General features: G+C 38.7%; 1 protein-coding gene across 1 annotated transcript in view; it reads left to right on the top strand.

Annotated features, from left to right (window-relative positions):
• CNTN5 (contactin 5) overlaps nucleotides 1–27,763 on the top strand; it is a 578,245-nt gene that overhangs the window by 462,374 nt on the left and 88,108 nt on the right. Inside the window, exon 13 of the mRNA XM_036743961.1 lies at nucleotides 16,719–16,877. Coding sequence (XP_036599856.1) covers nucleotides 16,719–16,877 — 159 coding nt within the window. The remainder of the gene's footprint in view (nucleotides 1–16,718; nucleotides 16,878–27,763) is intronic.

Genomic DNA, 27,763 nt, shown 5'->3' with positions numbered 1-27,763 from the left:
TGCCAACAAGTTTAATGGTAAATTGGTATAATTCATCCTACAATGGTATAGAAAAAATATGTGGAAAATGGTCCACTAGCAGAAGGAAACCACTAAGAAAGTTCCTTTTCTAAGAATTCTATTTACTCATCTCTAAGCAGCCCATTCCTGGGAAGTCAAACTCTTAGAAGGTAATATTAACTCTCTTTTCAGCCCCTAGACAACTACTGAATAACTCAGCTAGTTAGAGTATGGAATTAATGAGGCAAAATTTGTGAGTTTATGTCCATAAAAACCAGTTAGCTAGTCTTTGTTCCATGTCCAAAAATTGCACACCTTGCCCAAACCAACCATTTTGCAAGAGTCTACTGTTAGCCACTAATCTAGGCTATGAAAAAAATCCAAACATGTACCCTCTCAAAAGATAGTATATTACTGCATTAGGACCTGAACTAGAATTTGTCTTAAGACCTAGTACCCTGTGCAAAATTAGTATCTTCTTTGTCTCATTGGGGATACTAATTGTGTGACTACTACTACTGTTACTACTACTACTGTTAATAATAATAAGGTGACATTTATATATTGCTTGAAGCTATGCAAGCCACTGTAGATACATTATTTCATCTGAGCTAACTTACTTTACAGTACAGTTATGAGGAATAAGTAATAAGCATATCTATAAATAACTCTTAAAAAGAACATGCTGACAGAGGTTTAACAGTCTATATAGCCATATATTATTCTTTCTATACTGATTTCCATGGCAGAATTTTAATGAGTCACACACAATAAAGAGTTTAACAGATTTATAGACGGCTTTCCAGAGACACCATGCCTGGCACATTGTAGCTCCCCATACAGTACTTTCTTCAAAGATTCCTTTTATTCATCTGTCCTCAGCTTTTATGTAATTCTAACTTAAAACATTAATCCTATAAAATTTTCTTCAAGTCAGCATCTGGGTTATTCATGTTTTTAAAATAAATTTTTTGAATTGCTTTAATAATTTTCTTCTGCTTTGAATAATAAAATGTCTCTCTTTTTTTACCTTTCAGGTACGATTTCTCTCAGTGGATGGACAGCATCACTTTTCTGTTAGGACTTAGATACAATGGACATATTTTAGTTGTGTAAAAATTATTAAATACCTGGAGTTATTTCATTGCCTGGAATCATTAATTAATTTTTACTTAATCTAAAGTTTGTTGTAGTTGGGTAAATAGTTTCTGTATTTCCTAAAATGAAAAGCTAGAATCTTTACAAAGGATATTTAACTTGCCTCCCTGGTCTAGGCACTTACTGATTGGATTCAGACAAACAAAATGAAACAGAGAATTGAGGCAATTATTCCAGGTATATAGGCCACCAAAATGCCTTTATGCTATATATTTGGATGTTTCAGACGACAAAGATTAGGGGACCATGAGCTGGATGATATCATCAGTTCTCTGAAAATCTTGAATACCCATAGCCTCAAAGGTTCATGATTGCCTACCAATAGTACACTTTAAAATATGGCAATTCTCAAAACTTTTTTGATCTGTTACTACTACTCTTACAAATTAAGCTTTATTAAAAATTAATGAAATTGAAGTTGCTATTGAATGAAATATCTAAAAGAAAATGCCAGTGTTAACATTATTAATGAAATGTACAAGTATGGACATTGCCACGTTATAATAAAAACAGCTGGCATTTATGTAGTGCTTTAAGGTTTAAAAAGCACTTTAAAAATATAAAAGTATTTTTAAAATATCAAAAATATTTGATCCTCACAATGACCCTGGAACGTAGAAGCTATTACTATCCCTGTTTTACAGATAAGAAAACTGAGGCAAACAGAGGTTAAGTGATTTGCCCAGGGTCACACTGCTAGTAAGTGTCTCAAACAGGAATTGAACTCAGTTCTACCTAATTCAAGTTTAGTGGTCTATCCATTGGTTTAGATACAACCAGCCAAGGACTACCTAGCAATCTCATAGAAAATACAACTGATCCAGAAACTATATTTAAAGAACTATTGCTGTGGTGTATCATAACAGTGATTTACTCACCAAATTGTCAAAATTTGCATTTGTTCTGGTAACTATGGTGTATCAGGAGGGCCGAGTTTATAATCTCAAAGAGGATCATAAACATGTCTGAAAGGTTCGGAACCGCCGGATATAAGAAACTCTCAAAGTAGAAGGCAGAAGAATCAAAACATTTATTTAGGCTCCACAGTAACCAACCCATGAACCAGAAGCCCCATTTTGATATGTTGATCAAAATCTTCCAGGCCCAATAAGTACGCCTTGCAAGAGTAACCAGGAGGCTACAGAGAAGCATGATTGCGTAAAGCAAAATCATGCTTCCCCCTCGATGGTAATAAGATTACCCACTGGCCTGAAGTCTTTGTTCAGCTTCCTCCCGTAGATCAGCTCTGCTACTGGCAGCTCCTGCCTCAGCTGCGTCTGTGTCTGTAACTGAAGCTGCAACTGAAACTGACGATGTAACGGTCGCTGTAACTGACGTAACTGTCGTAACTGTCGCTGGCTCCAACCGGAAAAGGAAAAGAAGATCTTCAAGCTGTCCTCTCCCCTCTTATAGGGTTTTTGACATCATCAAGCTCCGCCCAAATGACCAGGGCCGATTGGTTCCTGAGTTGGCCCCTCCCCCTAGCATAGACATTAACACCTCCCCTCAGCCAGCCCCATGACTCATCACACAGGAAGTTGTCTGCTTCCCGGCATGCTCCCCGGGCCTCCTGCCCCGGAAGAGCAAGCCACAGTGTCCAGAGGCTCAATGAGGTAAGCTGAGTCATTCAAAGAAAACAAAGGCCATTCTGGCTACACTCCACCCCTTGTTATAGGATACATAATCTAATCAGCCATGTATCCTAGAACATACATTGTGATCCAATTACAAAGGAAACTAAAACATATCATTCATTATAAAGCAAAACATATCATTCAGTGACATTCCCAAACATTGGTTAACGATTCAAATGTGATCCACCCCTAGGTCCCAGCAAGATAATCTCTTCAATCAATCATCCCCAAAATAATTATTAATAATTCAAATGTCCACCCCTAAATCCTTGTATCCATTACATAGGATCAATAATATCATAACAATAAAACAACACAGCAAGGATAACACAAAATAAGTAAACAGAACACTATCATCATTTCCACCCCCCTTGAACGATTGGGGCTCAAAATCTTGGGGTGAGGGGTGAAGGTCTCATTTTCCATAGCTTCTTCATGCTGAAATTGGATGTAGAGATGGCCCTGCCCCCAAAAAGTCCCATTCCAGAGGTCATTTCTTTAACGAGCTGGCAGGAATTCCAAGAATGCTACATGCTTAGGCAGTCACCGGAAAGTGCAGGGTGCTTAAGCCTGAAGGAAACAAAACTAGCAACAAGGTTAGCCAAAACAACGGACAAAAAGAATAGTCTGTGAATCTATTATTATAACCTATTCACGGTAAAATATATGGTTCAGGGGTACGATTTGGTAATTATTTTCCCCTGAATAGACAACTGTTACAGTGTTGTCCTTCCCATGGGCTATAACTTCTGCAGCCTTTGGAATATCATCTGGCTTCCGTTTTACCCATACCTTAGCTCCTGACTTTATTCTATCAATGGAGCAAGACCCTTTTGCCCCTCTAGTAGTTATTTTGGGAGGAGGGTCAGTTTTCACAAAGGGTATTTTTTCACAGGGGATAATAATGACTTGAACCATCCTATCATTTCTACAAAATTGTACAGGTTTTTTACCCATATTCTGGAGTGTCACAACAATTTCTTTTTGATAATTAGAATCTATCACTCCAGCCAATACATGTATTCCTTGAGCCTCTAATCCTGGTTTAGGTAATATCCGTCCAAGATGATTCTTGGGGATTCTCATACATACTCCAGTAGGGGTTTTTCTTATCTCTTTCCTATTTAACCTAAAATTCTCTATACAATGTAAATCATATCCTGCTGAACCAGGTGTTCCTGGACTTGGTAGTGGGACATCTTCCCTCACAGTCCAAAATTCAATGTTTTGGATCTCACATGTTTGCTGTTCTCTGATCTGCAGATTTGGGGTCATCATTCTGGCTAGAGGTGTACTTCCCCCTAAGGGCCTATTATTCAAATTACGTAAGGCAATAGACAAATTATCCTTCCAATGTCGATATGAATTATTTGAGCTTAATTTTCTCAGCTGTTCTTTCAACAATCCATTCATTCTTTCAATTAGCCCAGATGCTTGTGGGTAATATGGAATATGATATATCCATTCTATATTATTCAACACACAATATCTTTTCACTTCTTTGCCCTTGAAATGTGACCCATTGTCACTTTGAATCTGCATTGGGGTTCCATAATATAAACTTACAATATCTAGAGTTTTACAGGTGTTTTTCTGAGTTGCGTCTTTATAAGGACAAGCCACTAGTACACCTGAATAGGTGTCAACACACGTACATACATATTTACATCCTTTATCCTGGGGTAGTGGGCCAATATAATCTATCTGCCAAATTTGGGCTGGAACTTTTCCCCTTGCTATTTCTCCAGTAACTATCCTAGGAAGAGTTCGTTCTTTTTCTAATTGGCATATACAACACTCCTCTGTTATTTGTTTTAACAACGCATGAGAAATACTGATACCTCGATCCTGTGCCCATCGATGGGTGGCCTGGACCCCTAAATGGCCAGCAGTCTGGTGGACCCATCTTGCTAAGGCTGGGTCATCAGTTGGAGTCGGAGTAGGGACAATACATTCAGTAGCAATCTTTGCTAGTCGATCCGCATGTGCATTGTACTCACGTTCTGGTGTGGTCAGGGTTGCATGAGCATCAACATGAAAAACTGACAGATCTGTAACCAAAGACATGTCCCATATATTTTCCCATAACTCTTTACCCCAAACTTGTTTGCCATGTATCAGGAGGGCCGAGTTTATAATCTCAAAGAGGATCATAAACATGTCTGAAAGGTTCGGAACCGCCGGATATAAGAAACTCTCAAAGTAGAAGGCAGAAGAATCAAAACATTTATTTAGGCTCCACAGTAACCAACCCATGAACCAGAAGCCCCATTTTGATATGTTGATCAAAATCTTCCAGGCCCAATAAGTACGCCTTGCAAGAGTAACCAGGAGGCTACAGAGAAGCATGATTGCGTAAAGCAAAATCATGCTTCCCCCTCGATGGTAATAAGATTACCCACTGGCCTGAAGTCTTTGTTCAGCTTCCTCCCGTAGATCAGCTCTGCTACTGGCAGCTCCTGCCTCAGCTGTGTCTGTGTCTGTAACTGAAGCTGCAACTGAAACTGACGATGTAACGGTCGCTGTAACTGACGTAACTGTCGTAACTGTCGCTGGCTCCAACCGGAAAAGGAAAAGAAGATCTTCAAGCTGTCCTCTCCCCTCTTATAGGGTTTTTGACATCATCAAGCTCCGCCCAAATGACCAGGGCCGATTGGTTCCTGAGTTGGCCCCTCCCCCTAGCATAGACATTAACACCTCCCCTCAGCCAGCCCCATGACTCATCACACAGGAAGTTGTCTGCTTCCCGGCATGCTCCCCGGGCCTCCTGCCCCGGAAGAGCAAGCCACAGTGTCCAGAGGCTCAATGAGGTAAGCTGAGTCATTCAAAGAAAACAAAGGCCATTCTGGCTACATATGGTAATCCCCAAATTTCAAAGAAGTACACTAGAGAAGCCCAAGGGTTTCATCAAGGTATCTGTCCCTTTCTTTCATGATCCCTACTATCCCCTCTCCTCCAAATGTGATTGGAAATTAAAAAGAAACACCTTTCCCAAATTAAGCAAAGAGGGAAATATAGGCAGAAAACAAAATAATAATGGGGAAAATATTAAGAATAAGTAGCCAGTATAGTATAGTGCTCTAAAAACAACTAACATTCAACCTGAATTGAAGGAGTATTGATATAATTAGAGGAAGGAACACAGTAAAGTGTTGGGTGGGGAAGCCTAGAAAGACAACATGAGCTGATTACAATCATGTAGATGAAGATGGGAATTTTTTGAATGTCTCATCTACATGACTTCCTCAACATTTTCTCATGATTTCTCCCTACACACATACACATGCTTTTAAAATATGTTGGTCCAGACATGTAAAATATAAAAAAGAATAAAAAATAAAGACACAATGAAATAGTTGGTAAGAGTATGGTGTTTTTGATCTGCAATGTCTTCTTCAGTTAGGATTTACTCCCAGCCTCCACGAACTAAATATCTCAATACAGTCAGCTAGTGGCCAAGTGGATAGAGTACTCTCCCTTTGGAGGATGTATGGGAGGGCATGGCCAAGAGTTATACAGGATAAGAATGTAAGGATTGCTTATGATCTACAGTTTTGTAGGGAACCCCCACACTGACAAGATCACAGATTAAATGAAACATAATAAAGGATTTTCCCAAAGGAAATGTAGCAAACATAAGGGAGGAATATGGTGGGAGTATTTGGGTTGAGGAACAATGGAAGGAGAAATAGAGGCAATGTTGTGGTGACTGCATATGATAGGCCCAAACCCACTTGCTTCTCTCTTAAAAATGGTGCAATATCTGTTTTGTAAACAAAATACCCAGAAGACCAAATGGTTATTTTTCCCATATGCTTTGCCATTTTACTTGCAGAGTTCCAGAAATTGCATAATGTTAAAATTAAGACTTGACCCTTATTTGCTAAACTGGATCATTGAACATGAACCACACAGATAATTCAGGCCAAAATTTTATTTTAGGGATTGTCTGTCTACACTTATCTGATTCAGTAGTTGATGGCTCTATCCATCCGGGCATTTGTTCTATGCATGCCTGCTCATCGTGTCCCTTCAGAAAGCATCTACGGGAACTGTTTTCCTTTCATATTGAATACTCCTGTATGTATTTTGTAGTTAATTGGCTTTAAAATATAATTACATCAGCATTCCTTGACTTATTTGCCATCTTTACTTTAAATTGATTTAAATCAAAGATTTGCATGTGAATTGTTTCAAAATCATAAAAAAGTTTAATTTTGCACATAAAGCAACTGTGAGGGGGTAAAAGCAAAGGAGTGACAAAACAAATTAAAATTAAATTCCAAATGAACACAATAATACTAAAACAGAAAAACATGAAAGCAGCATGTTCTGGCATCAGACAGGGTGTGGATAGCTGGCTCATTATCATGAAGCCAGAAAGACTGCTTGACCAGGAGAATTAGTCTCAAGATTATTGTAATACTTGGACATGCATTACATACCAAAATGAACAATCTCACCCCTTCCTTCTTCTCAGACTCCCAGATTAGGATTCCCAGATAAGATTATGATGCTTATATACATACAGGAGAAAAGGAAGGAAATGGTAAGATAAATGAATTACACAGTGTTGAGAACAGCAAGATGACACCTCACAATTAATCAACAAATTCCCATTAAGCATCAACTGTGCTCTAGGCACTGTGCTAGAAGGAAATAACCTCTACTTGCAATAAGCTCACTTTCTATAGATAAGACAGCAAATACATAGAAAACATATACACATAAATATAAAGCATATAAAATAGTCCTGTACAAGACAAGTTGGGAGTGTGGGTGGTAATAATTTGGGGGTTTCATGCAGAAAATATTGCCTGAACTTCATCTTTTGGAGGTACTCTATGAAGCAGAGGTAAGGAGGAAGTACATTCCAGGCATGGGATTTCTCTGCTCATGTAAAAGCTCAGCAACAGAAGCTAGAGGAGTGTCATGTGTGAGGCACAGAGAAGAAAATTTGACTAGGTCTCAGACTGGAGTGAGAAAGAGGGAATCCAATGAGCCTTAAAAGATTGAGTGGAGCTAGGTTGTGTGGAGACTTAAAAACCAAAAAGAGGACCCAAAATGCAATAGGAAACCAAAGAAAGATATAATCAGTAGGTTTCCCCTTTCCTGAAAGTCCAGTCAGATCCCTACCCAGCAATCTTTCAAGACTGAGTTGTCACCACAGACTTTTATGTGGTACCACAGATAAACTGTTTAGTATTAACTGTCTTCTGTGTTCATTATCCCATTATTCATCATTTAAGAAACTCATCATCCTACTCTATGTCAGGAAAACACCAGCAGCTCTCAGACTGACACCAATTTGTCGAGTCCCAAGCTCCTTCTGGCTCCCTGCCACCTTGTTTCTCATTTTGCTATTCTTCCTGACCCTTTGGAATAGATCCATGACAAATGATCAGGAATATGGAAAAAAACAGACCCCTGACCTAGTAGTAACAAGAACTATATAAATGATTAAAAGTTAATTTGATAAACATTTGGTTTATCAAATTAAAAGAGTAGTTAAGTGAATTTTAATTCAATATTGGCAAGAATTTGCATGATTAGCCAGTTGGTTGTGAGTTTTAAGTTTATGTAAGGGTGTATAGTGGGAGTCTTTAATCAGATGTTAAAAAAAATTAGTTCCACATATATAATTGCCTATATTTAAACATATAACTGAAATAGTATTTGAGTGTTAACATAACTAGTCATTGTCAGAGCAATGAATTTGGAGTAAAAACAACCTTGGTTCCAAGGTTTGCTACTCATTGCTCTGTTACTTTCTCCATGACCTTGACCAGACACTTCCTTCTCGGGATCTTAATTTCCTCACCTGTAAACTAAGGGAGTCAGAGTAGGATGGCCTCCTATGATCTCATTACTACTAATCCCTTTATAAAATGAAGAAATTGGATGAGATGACCCTTTATGGCTCCAAAGTTATATGATTCAATTCAAAATTACTCAGTTAAATAATGATTTCTTAGCTCAGTGTCATGACATCAGAATGACTATGAGAATTCTTGAGGTAATAATAAGGCCTATTTTGTGCTTGTGTGTATGTATAGTGTTTTTAATTTGCTCACTTCACAAAAATCAGTTTTCTAAAAGAGCAAAAAGATATTCTCTTTCAAGAGCAAACTATTCTTAAACTAAACATTAGATCCATGAGATGAGTTAGTGTAACTACTAATGTACTCAAGCTTTTATTCAAAACAGATTAATCTAATAACTGCTAGAGGAGTGGATGGTCCACAAGAAGATGGCATCACCACCAAGATTAAGTACATCACAGGGCATTTATGGGTGGTCATTTTCTGAACAAAGCTGACTAAGGAAAATTTGAGCAGACTCTGCACTTTTACCCTGAATTGTATATTCTCAAATAAAAATTTGATTTGGGGGTCCTAAACAACAACAGCCCCAGGGAGAAAAGCTTCCCAGCTTAACTGTCCAGCTGACACTATGAATGATTACAGCTGAGCATAAAATTTAATGAGATTTTCACTAAGTGAGTGACATCTGCATAGCTCTCAGATCCTGGCTAGTTGTCATATATTTTTCTTCATGGAGGCATTCATCCCTTATTAATTCACTTTTAAAGGTGCCTTGTGTTAACTAATAAAGCCTTTTCACCAACTTTTAACTCTCTGAAAAAGAATTAAACATCACCAATAAAGACATCTTTATGGAGGCTTAAAAATAAGAGTACATAGTTGAATGTAAGTTTTTTTTTTACTTTTTTTTTGAACATCTGATTTTAAAACTTTGAGTTCCAAATTCTCTCCCCTCTTCCCTTCCCACCAACCCTCCCTAAGAAGTCGAGCAATTCAACCTAGGCCACACATGTATCATTATGTATAACCCTTCCACAATACTCATGTTGTGAAAGACTAACTACATTTTGCTCCTTCCCAACCCATCCCGCTTTATTGAATTTTCTCCCTTGCCCCTGTCCCCTTTCCAAAGTGTTTGTTTTGATTACCTCCACCCCCATCTGCCCTCCCCTCCATCATCCCCCCCTTTTATTTTTTTTATCTTCCTCCCTCTTCTTTCCTGTGGGGTAAGATACCCAACTGAGTATGTATGGTATTCCCCCTCAGGCCAAATCTGATGAGAGCAAGGTTCACTCATTCACCCCTCACCTGCCCTCTCCCCTCCTCCCACAGAACTGCTTCCTCTTGCCACCTTTATGCAAGATAATCCACCCCATTCTATCTCTCCCTATCTCCCTCTCTCAGTATGTTGCTCTCTCATCCCTTAATTTCATTTTATTTCTTTTAGATATCTTCTCTTCATCTTCAACTCACCCTGTGTCTGCTCTCTCTCTTTTACATATATATATATACATATATATATAAACTCACATATATATACACATACACACACATACATACATATACACATAGATATATACATACATACACATTCACTTATATATATACATAAACATATATATATATATGCATATTCCCTTCAACTACTCTAATACTGAGGTCTCATGAATCATACACATCATCTTTCCTGTAGGAATGTCAACAAAACAGTTCAACTTTAGTAAGTCCCTTGCAATTTCCATTTCTTGATTACCTTTTCGTGCTTCTCTTGATTCTTGTGTTTGAAAGTCAAATTTTCTATTCAGTTCTGGTCTTTTCACTGAGAAAGCTTGAAAGTCCTCTATTTTATTGAAAATCCGTATTTTGCCTTGGAACATGATACTCAGTTTTGCTGGGTAGGTGATTCTAGGTTTTAATCCTAGCTCCATGGACCTCCGGAATATCGCATTCCAAGCCCTTCGATCTCTTAATGTAGAAGCTGCCAGATCTTGGGTTATTCTGATTGGGTTTCCACAATACTCAAATTGTTTCTTTCTGGCTGCTTTCAGTATTTTCTCCTTGATCCGGGAGCTCTGGAATTTGGCGACAATATTCCTAGGAGATTTCTTTTTGGGATCTATTTGAGGAGGCGATCGATGGATTCTTTCAATTTCTATTTTGCCCTGTGGCTCTAGAATATCAGGGCAGTTCTCCTTGATAATTTCTTGAAAGATGGTATCTAGGCTCTTTTTTTGATCATGGCTTTCAGGTAGTCCAATAATTTTTAAATTATCTCTCCTGGATCTATTTTCCAGGTCAGTGGTTTTTCCAAGGAGATATTTCACATTTTTTCATTCCTTTGGTTCTGTTTTATAATATCCTGATTTCTCATAAAGTCACTAGCTTCCACTTGCTCCAATCTAATTTTTAAAGTAGTATTTTCTTCAGTGGTCTTTTGGACCTCCTTTTCCATTTGACTAATTCTGCCTTTCAAGGCATTCTTCTCCTCATTGGCTTTTTGGAGCTCTTTTGCCATTTGAGTTAGTCTGCTTTTTAAGGTGTTGTTTTCCTCAGTGTATTTTTCAGTATTTTTTTGGGTCTCCTTTAGCAAGTCATTGACTTGTTTTTCATGGTTTTCTCGCATCCTTCTCATTTCTTTTCCCAATTTTTCCTCTACTTCTCTAACTTGCTTTTCCAACTCCTTTTTGAGTTCTTCTACGGCCTGGGGCCAGTTCATGTTTTTCTTGGAGGCTTTTGTTGTAGGCTCTATGACTTTGTTGTCTTCTTTAGGCTGTATGTTTTGGTCTTCTTTGTCACCAAAGAAAGAATCCAAAGTCTGAGACTAAATCTGGGCGCGTTTTCGCTGCCTGGCCATATTCCCAACCAACTACCTTGGCCCTTGAGTTTTTCAGTGGGCTATGACTGCTTGTAGACTAACGAGTTCTATGTTCCACGTTTGGGGGGGGGAGGTGCCAGCTCTGTCAGATCCGCACTACTCCTTCCCCAAGAACCCCCAGCCCGGGCTGGGCTTAGATCTTCAGCAGGCTGTTGCACTCCTGTTCTGATCCGCCACTTAATTCCTCCCACCAGGTGGGCCTGAGGCCCGAAGCAGCAGCAACTGTAGCTGCCCCCCCTCCGCTGCCCCCGGGGCTAGAAGCCGAACCGCGAACTCCTTCCACTCCCGCAGCTTTTCCCACTAACCTTCTCTGCAGTCTTTGGTGTTTGTGAGTCGAGGGGTCTGGTAACTGCCACAGCTCACATATTCAGGGTGCTAGGGGCCCCATCCGCCCGACTCTAAGTTTGGTTGTTCCACGCCGCTCAGGCTGGGCTCTGCTCCACTCCATTCCCAGCTCCCAGCTCTCAGCTCCCAGCTCCGTGTGGAATAGACCTCACCCAGAGACCATCCAGGCTGTCCTGGGCTGGAGCCCTGCTTCCCTCTGCTGTTCTGTGGGTTCTGCCATTCTAGAATTGGTTCAGAGCCATTTTTTATAGGTTTTTGGAGGGACTCGGTAGGGAGCTTACTCTAGTCCCTGCTTACCAGTCTCCATCTTCTTGAATGTAAGTTTTACATAAACTTCATACAGTTAGAATTCTGAATATTTTAAGTTTATGAACACCCAATATATAATATATTTCTGAAGGGAAATCTTTTCTCTATTGAAAAAGAGTTTAAGTATATACCCCAAATATGAATATGTACTCTATAATATAGTCTTAGATATTTTCTGCTACTACTACATAAATTTCCTAGGAGCAGAGATATGGTCATGTGGACAGTTGTAGTACAATACTAATAATATTTGCGTAGTGTTGTAATGTTTAAAAGTGCTTTACAATTATTTTCTCATTTAATCCTCACAACCCTGACGGTAGGTGCCCTTACTATCCTTATTTTACAGATGAAGTAACTGAAGCAGGCAAAGGTCAAATGACTTGTCGGGACTTAAACAACCAGTAAATGTCTAAGGCTAGATATGAACTCAGATCTTGACTCTATATTCAGCACTCTATCCACTTCATCACCTAACTGCCTGGTGTAGAGGAAAATTAAGTGGGAGTCAAAAGACCCATTTCCAGGTCTTCCATTTACGGAGTGATTTATATGAGCCTTCCTTTTCCCATCTGTAAAATGGAAGTAATAATACTGTACCACCTACCTCACAGATTTAAACTCAGGCCCTCTGCCTCCAGAGCCACTGGCCACAATATACTCTAGGATTTTTTTATTGCTTAAGGTATTATATAAAATTTCCAGTGGGATCTTCTGCTCTAAATTTATGACTACAGAATTTCATAGCTACTTACACAATGTCAAATTACTAAGCCTTCCCCACTAAGTATATACTTTATATGTATCTTGTATGTACCTACTTATTTTTATGTTCTCTTCCTCATAAGAGTGTAAGCTCCTTGAAGGCAGGAACTGCCTTTCTTTGTATATCCAGCACTTAGCATAGTGTTTAGAACATAAATATTTAATAAGTGCCTATTGACTGACTGATTGAATTGATTTTTAAAATAAATTAACATATCCATCAGTATGGTTGAACCACATTGATTGACTGTAATCTTATATTTGGAAGGAGCTTTAAAGATAGTCTAATCCAAAATTCCACATTTTGTCCTATAGACAAACACTTCAACAACATTCCTGACAGGTTTATCCAGTCTTTGAAGGAATAATTTTTAAATGGAATACTTTCACTAAAAGTATGGTGCTAGAAGACCTATTGTGCACCTAAATAAACATAAATAAAAACTTAGGAAGATGACTTAAAATAGATTTGTCATCTGTACTGTGAAGTGTCAACCATACCAAAAGTATGTAAGAAGCAATCAGAGTAATCCATATTCCAAGTGGTAGGTAAATTGGCACTGTTTGTGGTCATTTCAGTGACAAATATTTCAAGAATGTTGGCATGAAATAGTTCAGAGCCACAGAATTAGTACATAGATCATGATGTATTTTATTTCTTTAAAATCAAAATTTAGTTTAAAATTTCATTCAGTCTAAATCACATCTATACAACAAGACCAAGAGGACCAGATAACATCCTACTGAGTCCTCTTGGTTTTTATCTATGGTAGTAGTGGATCACTAAACAATTATATCAGCATACCATTGTCCTAATTTGATCATTAACACAAAGGGAAGAGCTTGATTGCAATTCTGTAGATCTAGTGTTGGGCTTTAATAAATGCCCTGATCCCATGTCCTAGCTATTAGTGCTTTCTCCATCCTCAGATTTCTAGAGCATTTGTGTGTGTTTTTTTTTTCTTAACCTCTTTTTTACTCTCTTCCCTCCAGCATATTCAACTGTAAATACATTACAGCCCTCTAGGAGATTACAAGCTTTTTCAGGGCAAGGACTATTTCATTTTTGTCTTTGTTATCTTCAAGACCTAGGACAGGGCTTTGGTGCTTAATTAATGCTTTGATGCTTAATTAATATTTGTTGAATTGGATTGAATTGCTGTAGCATCAGAATAACATTACTAGAAGGATTTACTACCACTCATAAATCTTGCTCCTGCTATGTTCAAAGGGCGTGAGGCTTTACTTTAGGAAAGACTACCAAGACAATTATAATATATGTAGAGAATGTGTTGCATACTTTGCCTCATTTGCTCCTATGATAGTCTGTGATATAAGTAGTACAGGAACTGTTTTCCCCATTTTACTGATGGGAAAAATAAGGGTTATTTGATCACAGCATTTTTCAGGCTTTAATCTGATTTAGAAGGTAGCTATTTAGTTCTGTACTTCAGTAGATGTATCATCTCACTGATGTGGATCAGCTTTCCATTAGTGCAGATCCCAACCTTTATCATTTTGTGCAATTTATGTCCATGTTTTCCTAGGGATTCTCCACAAAAGATCTAGCTAACATGCTGGGTCCCTTTTTCTATTTTGTGAGTGATGGTGCAACATTTGATAAACCTTGATATTATCCAGAATTTTTTTTCTCATAAACTATTCCTGGGAAACCCTTGAGGTTTATAATATTTTTAAAAATCCATCCATTGCATTTTAAACACTTAAATTTTTAATTTTTTCATGGATGAAACACTTATTTTTCTCCCTCCCACCTATGCCAACCTACTGGGAAAAAAAAGGGAAGAAAGGGAAGAAGAGAGAAAGGGAGGTCAGGAGTGATGGGCCTAGAGTCAAGAAGACCCTAGTTTAAATCCAGCCTCAGACATTTACTATGTGACCCAGAGCTTAACTTCTATCTACCCTGCTTTCCTTAACTGTAGAAGGGGGATAATGACAGAACCTACCTTGCAGGGTTGTTGTGAGAATCAAATGAGGTAATATTTATAAAACAACTTATCACAGTGTCTGGCACATAGTAGATGCTCAATAAATTCTTGTTTGTTTCCTTCCTTCTATTTTTCCTTCTTACCTTTCCTCCACCAAATGATGAATTTCCTTGGGCCATCAAACCTTGTGAATATCATTTACTAAAGTGGGGGAGGGAGGGAAGGAGCACCTATGTTGGAGGAAATAATTATACATCTTTGAAGTAAATTTCTGTTAGTTATTAATACCATTGTATTACAGAAGAAAATAAGTGATGATATGTGCAAAAAGTTATATTCGTGAAATTATTGTATTGTCCTCAGTAAGACTTGACCTTCTAAAATCCAACCTGAATGCAGGCTGCAAGCTTAACTAAGACCAGGTACCTCAGATATATAAACACCATCTTACATTTTCTTTATGTTGGAAGTAAATATCAATTTTAGAACAAATACCTACATTTCAAAGTATCATTTTATTTTAGTGTTACTGGTAGCTTTTGATTTTTTGTGCCAGTAGTTTCCCAGTAAAACACACACACACACACACACACACACACACACACACACACACACACACACTGAGCTCTTCTTTATAGCAAAGAATAATAGTGAGTTGCAAAGGCAACTCATAAAACAACCCTATCTGACAGTATGTGCAACATCTTGCACCCATAGTCACCTGCCAAAGATTCGCTTCATCAAATGTTCTCTGGAACCACCGAAGTGTTACTTTTAAGGAGTGACTGCCATGCATCATGTCATAGCAGATACTCTATCTCAAAAGGTTTGCATACATAAATCAGTACTGGGTAGACATCTCAGCTAAGAACTAAATTCTAGCTGGTTGTAAATTCATTCATTAGAGTCATATTTGTACTTTGGTTATCATCCCTATTTCTTTGTTTCAAAAAGGCTTCTATTACAATCGTTGCTATGATTAGTAAGCTAAAAGTGCTTGATGATCACAAGCACATATAATTGCTGACAGGCAGCCATTATCATGATTGAAGAGGTGACCTCGGATCCAGGAAGAGCTTAATTCAAATCCTGCTGTGTGACCTTGAGCCAGTCATTTAATCCCTTGGCAACTCTAAGACGACAAGTTGTAGATGAGTCGCTAGTTTATATCAGTAGAACTGATTCCCAGATTAAAACCATAGAAAGCCATTTAAGAATTCCATTCTTAGCTTTCACAATAGAGAACCAAATCCTTTGGTATTTTCCCCAAATAAGTTTCCAGTAAGGGACATGGTCTTTCTTAAGCTAACACATAATTAGATCCTCATAACAAATTGACTAATAGTAAATTCCCCATTTATAGGTATTAGCCCAAGTTCAGTCCTCTAGCCATAACACTTCATGTGCCATGTGTTGACAATGTCTTAATGAAACCCAGAATTGTTTTTATTCCTAAGTGCTTTGCTTCAATCACCTTTAACTGCTGATTCTGTAAACTGCGAGTTCCCTCAACAGCTTTAGTCAATATTGGCATTTATTTCCTGAGCTTTGCTTCTCATTCTTTTTCTTTCAATGTGAAATGTGATGTTAATTGGTACTTGCTTTAAAGTATATAGTGAGAGACCAAATCAAATCTGTAATTAATTTACCCCAGAAATCATGAATATCAACTGTATCCCCTGACTTGTACTGTCAATTTTGGTTATTAAATATGTATTTTATTAAGATGATTATATCCTTTGATCAGGGCCTTATTGGAAATGCCTCTCTTAGTCATGATGAATCAATTAAGATTCACAAAATCATTTCCTTAAAGCTGTATTTCCCTAGAACTGTATTTCTTGCTGTTTGCATATAGGTCCTCCAGGTCCCCCTGGCATTGTGATTGTTGAAGAGATCACAGAGAGCACAGCCACCCTGTCCTGGAGTCCTGCTGCAGACAACCACAGCCCCATTTCTTCTTACAATCTGCAAGCTCGAAGTCCTTTCTCCCTTGGCTGGCAGACAGTAAAAACAGGTAAGAGGGTATAATGGTAATGTAAATTTGAAGATCTTTCCCACCCATTAATAGGTCCATGTGACCTGCTTATGTCACAAGAAGCCTAAGTCGCATGTGGTGGGAGGAGCTTGCTGAATGAGAGGAACAGGAAAGGGTGGGGCAGGAAATGCTCAGAGCAAGTTAGAACCGTGGGAGAAGGACACAGGCAAGGAGTGAGCTAGGATTTATGAATGTTTATGAGTGTGAGCAGGGGAGAGGGCTAATGGGATGGCAAGGCTCCATGCTGTGGTATTGTGTCTTAAGTTCCTTGATGCTAAAATGAAGTGGGCTTACTGGTTTGAGGATCTGTCTCTATATTGGCGGAATAAATGTTTTACTTCTTCTACCTTCTATATGGAGGGTCTTTTATATTTTGTGATACAGAACTACACAGGCATATTCACAATTATCGTTGATGTTGTGACAATTGCCTTGCATCTGATGTAGAGGGTCTAATGGAAAAAAGATAAAGCAGGAAAGGAAGGAAGGAAAGAAGGAAGGAAGGAAGGAGGGAAGGAAGGAAGGAAGGAAGGAGGGAGGGAGGGAAGGAGGGAAGGAGGGAAGGGAGGAAGGAGGAAAGGAGGGAAGGAAGGAGGGAAGGAGGGAAGGAGGGAAGGAAGGAAGGAGGGAGGGAGGGAAGGAGGGAAGGAGAGAAGGGAGGAAGGAGGGAAAGAGGGAAGGAGGGAAGGAGGGAAGAGAGGAAGGAGGAAAGGAGGGAAGGGAGGAAGAAGAGAAGGAGGGAAGGGAGGAAGGAGTGGAGGGAGAGAGGGAGGAAGGAAGGTGTGTGAATGAAAAATTATGCTACATATTTACAATGTTCAAAGCCCTGGCTAAATGCTAGGAATGCAAAGAAAAAACCAAGGCAGTTCCTGCTCTCAGGAAGCTCACCTTCTAATATGGAGGAACTATATAAAGTTTCAATTGCAAGTCAAATACAAAGGCCAGATGGTAATGTATCTTCTTAAGTGTCATTTTCATTAATAAAACCATAATGGTTTCTGATATTGAACCATTAGATGAGCTAGAAGCCAGGCCCATGGTTTAAAGACATATTGCTGTTCCTGGAGTTTTTGGCATTTGCCTGTCTGTTATGGGCAGCTGGCTCAAGCTAGGGATAGAGGTTGTTGGAAGGGTGGTCCCCTTCTCCACAATGTTTGCTTCCCTTGATGATAACTGTAAAGGTCAAACTCAAAGCAGGGCTGCTGCCGATGGTGGTGGTGGTGGCATGGGTGTGTGTGTGTGTGTGTGCACGTGCACACGTACAGCTATTGCTGAAATTGTTGGACTCAAAGTCCTGGGCTCTCTCTACCAGGATCCGAAAGGAAGTAGTTTGACTTGTCTGGCAAATGCTGCCTTCTGTTTTTGCCTCAGGGTGATTTGCTGCTTCAGCTAGGCCTCCAATCATGGGACCTGCATTAGTTGGGAGTCTTGGAAACTTAACTAATAAGATAAGGAATCTCATCAATATTGATATGAACATTTACTGTTGTTTTCCAGTTCTGCTTTCCATTATTCTGAAAGAATAAGCACACCAAAGAATTTCTAACCCCTTTTGGCTAGAGAAGTTTTCAAGTCAAGTTAAATAAACAATTTATATCAGAAGTTCTGCATTAATTCTTCATCATGGTGGGGGAAAAAATTCCAAGTTCTTATACCAGTGGGAAAAAAGTTCTGGTGGGTCCTCTCAAGCTAAAAAGGCTGAAGCTGTAATCTAATGATCTGGATGACAATTTTCTTTCTTATATATAAGTGAGCTATGTAGAGATTCATCACCAATAAGTTAGCCTCCAGATAATCTATTTTTTCACCAAGGTTACTCATGAGATGGATCACTAAAAAAAGAAAAAATCCCTCAATTCTTTAAAATCCTCTTCTGCTAGGGGCAGCTAGGTGGCACAGTGAGTAGAGCACAGGCCCTAGAATCAGGAGGACCTGAGTTCAAATCCAGCCTCAGACGCTTGACACACTTACTAGTTGTGTGACCTTGGGCAAGTCACTTAACCCCAATTGCCCTCCTTCCCCCTTCAAAAAAAAAATAGGACAATTTAAAAAAAAAAGAAAAAAAATCCTCTTCTGCTTCCATAATGATAGTGGTAAAGCGATAGGGAAGGGAGAAAAGGGCATTCAGAATCAGATAGCTCTTAGTCTCCATTTTATTTAACTTTTAATATACTGTAAGAGTAATCGAACCACATTTCCATTGATATTCTTACTATAAATGAAGCCATTTCCTAGAAGAGTTTAACTAATGAGAAATAGTCACCTCAATAAGTGGCCTAAAAGGGCCCAGAAAGAATTTCAGCAAACAAACACATACTTAGTCTCTTTGCATTCAGAGACATAAAAGAGACAATACTGGTTTAGAATACACATTATCTTAAAAAAAAAAACATAGTGGATGATGCCAATACAAGCAAAATTACCTAAAAAGAAGAGAGAGAGAGACTGGTTGAGAAACTAAGCCTGGAGAGAGTTTGATATGAAACTCAGCTAATCCAGATCATCCTAAAAATCATTTGTATAGATGAAAACAGGAAAACAAGAGATACACAACGGAACAAGTCTTTCAATTTTTCTCTACTGACTTTTTGTTTTTTTGCAATAATGGTAGTGGGACGTTATTTAAAGTACACCACCTCAGTAATTTATTTGAGCAAGTGATAATGATGTTTAAGAAGACAAAGTCAAGACAAGAGATAGAGAGTGTTACAAAATGCAAAATGTATAATTTTGATTACGTTAAATTGAAAAGTTTTTGTACAAACGAAGCCAATGCAACAAAGATTAGGAGGGAAGCAGAAAATTGAGAATGTTTAGAACCAGTATCTCTGATAAAGGCCTCATCTCTAAAATATACAGGCAACTGAGTCAAATTTATAGGAATACAAGCCATTCCCCAATTGATAAATGATCAAAGGATGTGAACAGGCAGTTTTCAAGGGACAAAATTAAAGACATCTATAGCCATATGAAAAAATTCTCTAAATCTCTATTTGATGAGGTTAAAGAAAATGATGAGGATAGGAACCATATGTTTTTAGGGGTGCTCAAGACCCCAAAACACCTACATGCTGGGTCCTGCTAAATGAATTCAATTAAAGCCTTTTCAGCCAAGGAAAAAGACAAAGTTTATTAAAGATTCTCCATAATGGATAGTCTTAAGAAATCTCACCATTTGTGATGCTTGTTTTCACAACTGGGCCAGATTCAATCTACTGAGCTAGATTGAATCTGAGCGCCTTCATAGAGGCAAGATGGAGATTATATGCAGAAAGACTGTGGGAGGGATTGAGGGGTGGTCAAGTAGTCTGGGGTGACTAGAGGAAGGGTTTAGGGAGGGTCTTGAGGAGGAGTCTTAAGGAGGATCTTGATGGGACTGGGGTGACTAAAGGTCAAGTCTCCAGGGAACAAGAGAATGGGATTTTGATGGGCTCAAGGGTAGAAAGCAGATGGACTACAGAGGGCTTGGCTAGGTAGAGATTTGGGTGTAGAGATAAGGAAAGGCCCTAGGCAAAAGGAGAGTTCAAGGGGGTTTCCAGAGACTGTACCCACATCATTTTGATTAGACAAATGCAAATCAAAACAACTCTTAGATACCACATCTCTCCTGTCAGATTGGCTAACATGACAAAACAGGAAAATAATAAATTCTGGACAAGATGTGGGAAAATTGGAACACTGTTACCTTGTTGGTGGAGTTGTGAAGTGATCCAGCCATTCTGGAGAGCAATTTGGAACTATGCTTAAAGGGCTATAAAAATGTACATACCCTTTGACCCAGCAATATGACTTCTAGGGCTGTATCCCAAAGAGATCACACTAGTGGGAAATGGACCAGTATGTACAAAAATATTTATAGCAGCTCTTTTTGTGGTGGCAAAGAATTGGAAATCAAGGAGATGCCCATCAATTGGGGAATGGCTGAACAAATTGTGGTATATGAATGTAGTGGAATACTATTGTGCTGTAAGAAATGAGGAGCATAAAGACTTCATAATAACCTGGAAACACTTACAGGATCTGATGCTAAGTGAGTGGAGCAGAACCAAGAGAACATTATATACAATTACACACACATGGTACCTGTGATGAGTAACTTTGATAGAATTGGCTCTTCTCAGCAATGCAAGGTTCTAAGACAGCTCCAAAGATTCATGATGGAAAAAGCTATCCACATACAGAGAAAGAATTACAGAGTCTGAATGTAGAGTGAGACAAACTATTTGCTCTCTCTTTTTTTTCTTCTTTTTTGGTTTTGTTTCTTTTTTCTCGTGGTTTATTCCATTGGTTATAATTTTTCTTTACAACTTGACTATTGTGTAAATAAGTTTAATATGAAGGTATATGTAGAACCTATATTGGATTACATGCTATCTTGAGCGGGAGGGAGGAGGAGAGGGAAGAGAAGAAAATTTGCAACTCATAAACTTGTGCAATGGAGAGTTATGAACTCAAAATAAAAAAATAAATATAGAAAAAAAGATGAAGTCAGAAAGAATGGCCAGATTCATGGTGTGGCCAAATCAAACATCAACATCTACCACAACTTGAGTTTGGACTCAAAAGATCTTTTCTTGAGTTCTAGCTACTTACTAGCTGTGTGACATTGGGCAATTCAATCTCTATCTCTGTTTCTCAATTTCCTCATAACAACGTGATCTCTAAAGTACTTTTCAAATCTAACATTTTGTATTTCTATGATACACTAAGAAGAGTTCTTTGATTTAGGAAACACTAAAGGCATTCCTTTTAAGGTCTTTCCAGGGATTCTGTTCTCAAGACTTCCTGGCAAAATGGCTAGTGACTTCAAGTCTGGAAGGCATGGGTTCGAATCCCACCCCAGACACTTACTAGCTATGGAGCTGTGGGCAAATCATTTGAATTGTCGTGGCCTTAGTTTCCTTCTTTGTTATATAGGGATGGTAAAGCTGTAGCAGTTACCTTACTGGGTTCTAAAGGTAAAACAAGTTAACATATGCAAATAACTTTGTAACCCTTTAAGTTCTATATAAATACCAATTGTCATTTTTTTAAGATATAAAAAGTTGGAAGAAGATTCCAAAACAATGGAAAAGATCACACAAGGTATGATCCTAAAAAAAATAAAAATAAAAAGTAACAAAGAAGACATCAGCCACTACTATATAAGCCACCTATAGAGAATTTTTATGGAAATGGTCTACGAATATGTGAATTAAATTAATTAAAAACAGAAAATGAGGACAAGCAGGATTTTGTCATTTTGTTTTTCATTGGTCAGCTTCTTTCTAGTGATAAAATTGATCTAGAGGTTTAGAGACTCTTAAATCCCATTATGTCTATTTGTGGATATTAAAAAAGAAAAAAAAAAGAATTTCACCCTTTAGAATAACATTCCTTTGTTCTTAAAGACTCTCCTCAAACAAAGTTTCTGCTGCACATGTGAGAATAGCATGAGTCTTCAACAGATGTACCTATAGGAATGACTCTGTTGATTATTGATATCAAGTAAAGCACAAGACACACGAGTTTTGCATAATCTCATCTAAAACTTCCTAATGTTGTGGAGAACATTATAGTTTCTACCGTCATAGAGTCAGGGTTCCCTACAGTTCTCTGATTACTTCTGTTTACAAATGGCCTTTTGCTCATTCTGTAATACCCTGAACTCTGAATAGACTTATCAATGAAATCTACACTAATTTGAAATAGGTGGGTCTAAATACCCACATGCAAAAACAAAATGAGTGAAAATCACACAAGGCCCAGATTAGCATATAGAGCAAGATGACTTAGTACATGTGCATGCAGGTGAATTTATTTGTTTTGTTTTCCTTTGACAGTTTGGTTTGGGATGTTGAGGTGGTTTTTTGTTTGTTTTAGTTCAGACCTATGAGTTCATCAGTATGGAGAATTCAGGGTGTAGAAATATCTTTTCTCCTTCCCATGCAAAATAACAACATTCCTGTAACTTAAAGTCTTCAGGAACCCTGGCCATATAATGCCTTCTGTAGAATAAATATGTAATAATTATTCTATCTAATTGCTGATAATTGTTCTATGTGTTGCTAGATAGTACCATCCTCGGGTTTTTCTCTCTAACAGCCCTAAATTTAAGAGTTCTATGGACCCTGCTTTCCAGGTAGATCCAGCCTCTTGAGGGAGGAAAGGCTATCACGTGTGACTTCTGGAACTTGAGGAACATCAAGGGAATTCATTATCAGGGAGCAAAGGCTTGGACTTTGCTCTCTGTTACTGGGAGTTATTCTGGCAGCCAACATTTAGAGTTACTCCTCTTGCAACATTAATTTAGTTTTCATTCCAGGAGAGTCCAAGTCTTCAAGATGGCACCATAAGGCTGGCTGCCTACATATATCTCTGAGAAGAAAGTGAGCTAATCAGAATATCAGGGATTTATCTTAGGTGCAATACCTTGTTTTTTTCTCCCCAGGAAGTCCAAACTCTCAAAATGGTCTCATAAGACTAGGTACCTTTGTGCAACTCCAATGAAAATGACCACCCCAGCTATAGGTGCAGTGGATAGAACACTAGACCTAGAGTCAAGAAGTCCTGAGTTCAAATTCAGCTTCAGGCACTTACCTGCTATGTCACTTAACCAAAGTTTGCCTCAGTTTCCTCAGCTGTAAAATGGACAATATTATGAGTCAAAGGCACTCTAGTGTCCCAGGAAAAGGTGGGGCTCTTCAGAAAGGAAAGAGAATTGTACTGATTGATTATGAGGTGCCTTTATACCTTTATATATTTTCTACATTGTTTATGGACTCAGGAATTCTTTGTTTTTTCTGTATATTTTCTGTAGGGTTAAATAAAGACTCTCCTGTACCAACCACACGTACGAGAGAGAGAGAGAGAGAGAGAATGTATATACATATATAATATACACACATATCAGAAGTTAATCAAGGGATAGCCTCTTTTAATCCATCATATCAATTCATCAATTATCAAATAAGCAGTCATATAAGTGTATATATATATATATATATATATATATGCTTATGTACATATTGTATATGTGTATATACACATATAAAACATACACATATGTATATATATAATATGCATATACACATTACTTGTGTGTGAGTGTGTGTATTTTTTAAATTATTTTTAGCTTGAGTGCTCATTCAAGAACTAACACCCTTTAATCCATGTATGTAAGAATTTAGACTTGAATTTTATTCAACCTCTATTTTGAGATTTCCCCGAAATTCTGGGCATATAAGCCAAAAGAGGCTAATTTGGTGGATAGTAGAAAAGATCAGAACCAGTCCAGGCTGGGCATGGTGGCACAAACCTATCCCTGTTACTAAGGGAGACTTAGGCTAGTGGGTTGCCTGCTTTTCAGAGTATTGAGCTGTAGTAGGGCTGAAGTCAATCAGGAGTCCACATTATCTGGCCTCAATAACAGTGAGCCCCCAAGAAGGCAGAAGGTGTCGTGCTACCTAAGAGGGGTGTTTGATTAAGCTAGGTTAGGTTTGGATTCGGATTCGCACTGGCAGTAAGGCGCACTCTCAAAGAATAAGGTTTTTATTGAAAGACAGGGAAGATACTCTATCAAACCCACAACCACATTAATCACAACAATTCCTAACAAACACAGTTAATGCAGCAACCAAGGCAGAGACACAGACACAGAGGCATCTACAAACACAGTAATACCAACAAAAAGACACACATATAACATATAATGTACATACGTTCAGCACCTACACCAAAGCTTTTCCTAAGCTGGAGAACCCCATCTTTTACAGCCACTTTGGTGAGTCCCTTCTGAATGTAACCCCAGGTGAAGCATCCTCCCCAGGGGTGAGGTTCCAATGAGCCTGTCCCACGTGGTGACTTTTATAAGGACTTTTGTTCACAAAGGTGACTTTGTTCACAAAGAAAGTTTTTCCTGCCAGAGAGGGGAGACTCACTGATAACTGTCCTGGATGTTCTCTGCCAGAGAGGGTAGCCACTACCCTTGGGAGGGGAAGATCCTGTCAGTCATTTTGCTTTTTGAGAACTGGCTGGGTCCTCAAAAAGCAGCTTCAGAAATATTTCCTGTCCTTTGTTCAAGACCTGTCTCCTAGTGGAAGTGTATTCCATTCTTTGTTTGGACCTATCAGTCAGAGAGGAATGCCTGAGAGGTGCATTCCCAGAAAGGGGCTTCTCAGTCTCCTAGCCGGAAAGGAATGTCTGATTCTTTATTCCAAGCGGCGGGGGTTTAAAGATCTTGCAGGAGCTGGGGGATGAGGCGGGAGGGGGGGGAAGGAAGAAAAGCCAGGCTTACGCTATAATATGGAAGATCTTCTATAATGATTTATCATTCAAGGGGCAAACCAGCATAGGTTGGAAACAAAGTAGATCACAGCTTCCGTGCCCATCAGCAGTGGATCAGGTCCCACTCCAAGCCTCAGAAAGATATGGAGACCCAATCTCAAAACAGAAACAAAAACAACCCAGTCAGAGAGTCAAAGAAAGAATAATATGGGGGATCAGAGGGATGACTTCCAAGATTGAATTGTTTCTATGTAAGCTAAGAACCCCCAAGATTTAACTGTTGTGGCCTAGTAATACAACCTGGACTGGGTTGTTTTTGTTTTTGTTTTGAGATTAGGTCTCTGTATCTTTCTAAGTTAAATCAGGGAAAGATGAGAATACAGCTTAACCATAACTTATTTCCAGGTTTCCACAGAAGTTGGTAAGAGGATCCCCAACTCCCATGCAAGCACTAAAGATAATAGTGCCTATATTTGTTACTTAGAGATCCAGGATTTCACCATATAGAAAACACAAGAAATACAAAGGACCTAACAAGAGCCCATTAACAATGCAAAAAATAAAAAAAAATTAAAAGATTGTCCATAAACAAGTAATAAAATTCTCCTTCTCTGCTGAGTGCTACCTTTCCTCGGGGCCCTTTACAGTCGCCATAATCAACCAGTCAACAAGCCTTCAATATGTTCCAGGCACTGGGGATAAAAAGACAAATATGACAAAAAACCACTCTCAAGGAGGTTACATTCTATAAGGGTGTACAAAATTACTAGTTTGAGGAAGGAAGGCACTAGCATCTGGGGGGTGGTCCAGAAAGGTGGTATTTGAGTCAATTCTTAGACACCATCATTGGGGATTCCTGGAGATGAAGTTGAAAAGGAAAAGAATTATAGGCATAGGAGACAGCCTTTGCAAAGACACAGAAGAAATGGAAATGTAGCACTGTGTGTGTGTTTGGGCTGGAGGAGGGGGGCAGCATAAGGTTGTAAACAGCATGCAAGACAATATAGCTGGACCATTAAGAAAAAAAAAAGACTGCATGTGATTTTGCAGAGTTGATACATTACAAAGAGCTGCTTTTTCAGTACAAGAAATGTCAAACAGTATCAGAGAGAGCCTAGAAAGTAAATATCTGTGAGGACTGTAATTTTTTGATTAGGCCATGATACAACATAGCTGGCAAGGCAGATCTAGGGGCATATTTGGAATTGTTCTACTACAGATTTTGGAGGCAATAGGCAACCACTGGGATTAATTTTGAGTAGGGAGAATGGAGTGACATACTCAGAATTTCACCTTAGAAAAATTGTTTTGGCAGCTAAGTAGAGGGTGCATTGAGTGGGGAGATACTTCAGGCAGGGGGACCAATTAGGAAGTTATTGCAAAATCTAGGTGAAAAGTGATGGCCTGAACGAGAGTGGCAACAGTGTGAATTGAGAATGTGAGAGATGTTGGAGTCAAGAATGGCACAAGACTTTTGCATCTGGCTGACTGGATGGATGGTGGTACCCTTAACAGTAATGAGAAATTCAGAAGAGTAGCAGGTTTGGAGACAGAGGACATGAGTTATGTTTTGGACATGTTTATTTTGAAATGTTTCTGGGATATCCAGTTTGAAACGTGCAATAAACAATTTATGATGTCAGACTGGATCTCAGGATAGTAACTAGAGATATGTAGAACATGAGAGTTAGCTGCATAGAGATCATCATTAAAACCATAGGAGCTGATAAGCCAGATTGCAGAGGATTTGAAAGCTAGAAGAGGAACAGAATAAGCGTTTATTAAGCACTTACTTTGTGCTAGACGTTGTACTAAGAGTTTTATACGTATTATTTCATTACATCCTCACAACAATCCTTGTTAGGTGGCATTATGATCCTCATTCAAAGTTGAGGAAACTGAGGCAGACAGAGATTAAGTGACTTGGCCAGGGCCACACAGCTAGTAAGTAACTGAGGCTGGATTTGAAGTTAGGTCTTCCTGACTCCAAACCCAACACTCTATCCACTGCACTACCACTGCCTACATAGTAACAAAAGAAAAAAAAACAGAATACTCAACAAAATGAAATGAGTATTAAATCTTTAAACAAAGATTCATTCTCAGAAAACAAGTCTGATGCCAATATCCATGGTATTTGAGCTTCTGTCGTTCAATTTTGGAACTGAATTGGCCATTTAGTGAGACATTGCCTGTCCTAGTGGCTGGCTCTAGTCACACCTCCCACCAAATGCTTCCTTGAATTTGAAGGATAAAGTCTTGTGTAGTCTTCCTCCCATAAACACTTCAAAGATTAACCATTGTCAACAGAGACATTCTTTCACTGTAAATGAGGAAACTGATCACCCAAGAACATCCCAAGCTCTCTTTGAACATGACAAATCACCACTGATTTTGTCTCTAGGATAGTGACCACAGGTTCTTTCTGCAATGAGTAGCGCAGAATATGAAGGGATGATGAAGTACCCCCATATAACAGCTATTATGTCCAGTTGTGGGAGGGAAATTATTTTTCTCTGGAATCATCCCTCTTCTTTACAATAAACCTTCAGAAGTAAACAGCCTCCCACACCCCCTGCAGTTGGGTTGCATGTCTTTGT

This window comes from Trichosurus vulpecula, chromosome 2 (assembly GCF_011100635.1).
Source record: "Trichosurus vulpecula isolate mTriVul1 chromosome 2, mTriVul1.pri, whole genome shotgun sequence".
Lineage (NCBI taxonomy): Eukaryota > Metazoa > Chordata > Mammalia > Diprotodontia > Phalangeridae > Trichosurus > Trichosurus vulpecula.
Note: the sequence above shows the minus strand (reverse complement) of the source record. Positions and strands in the feature narration are given on the sequence as shown.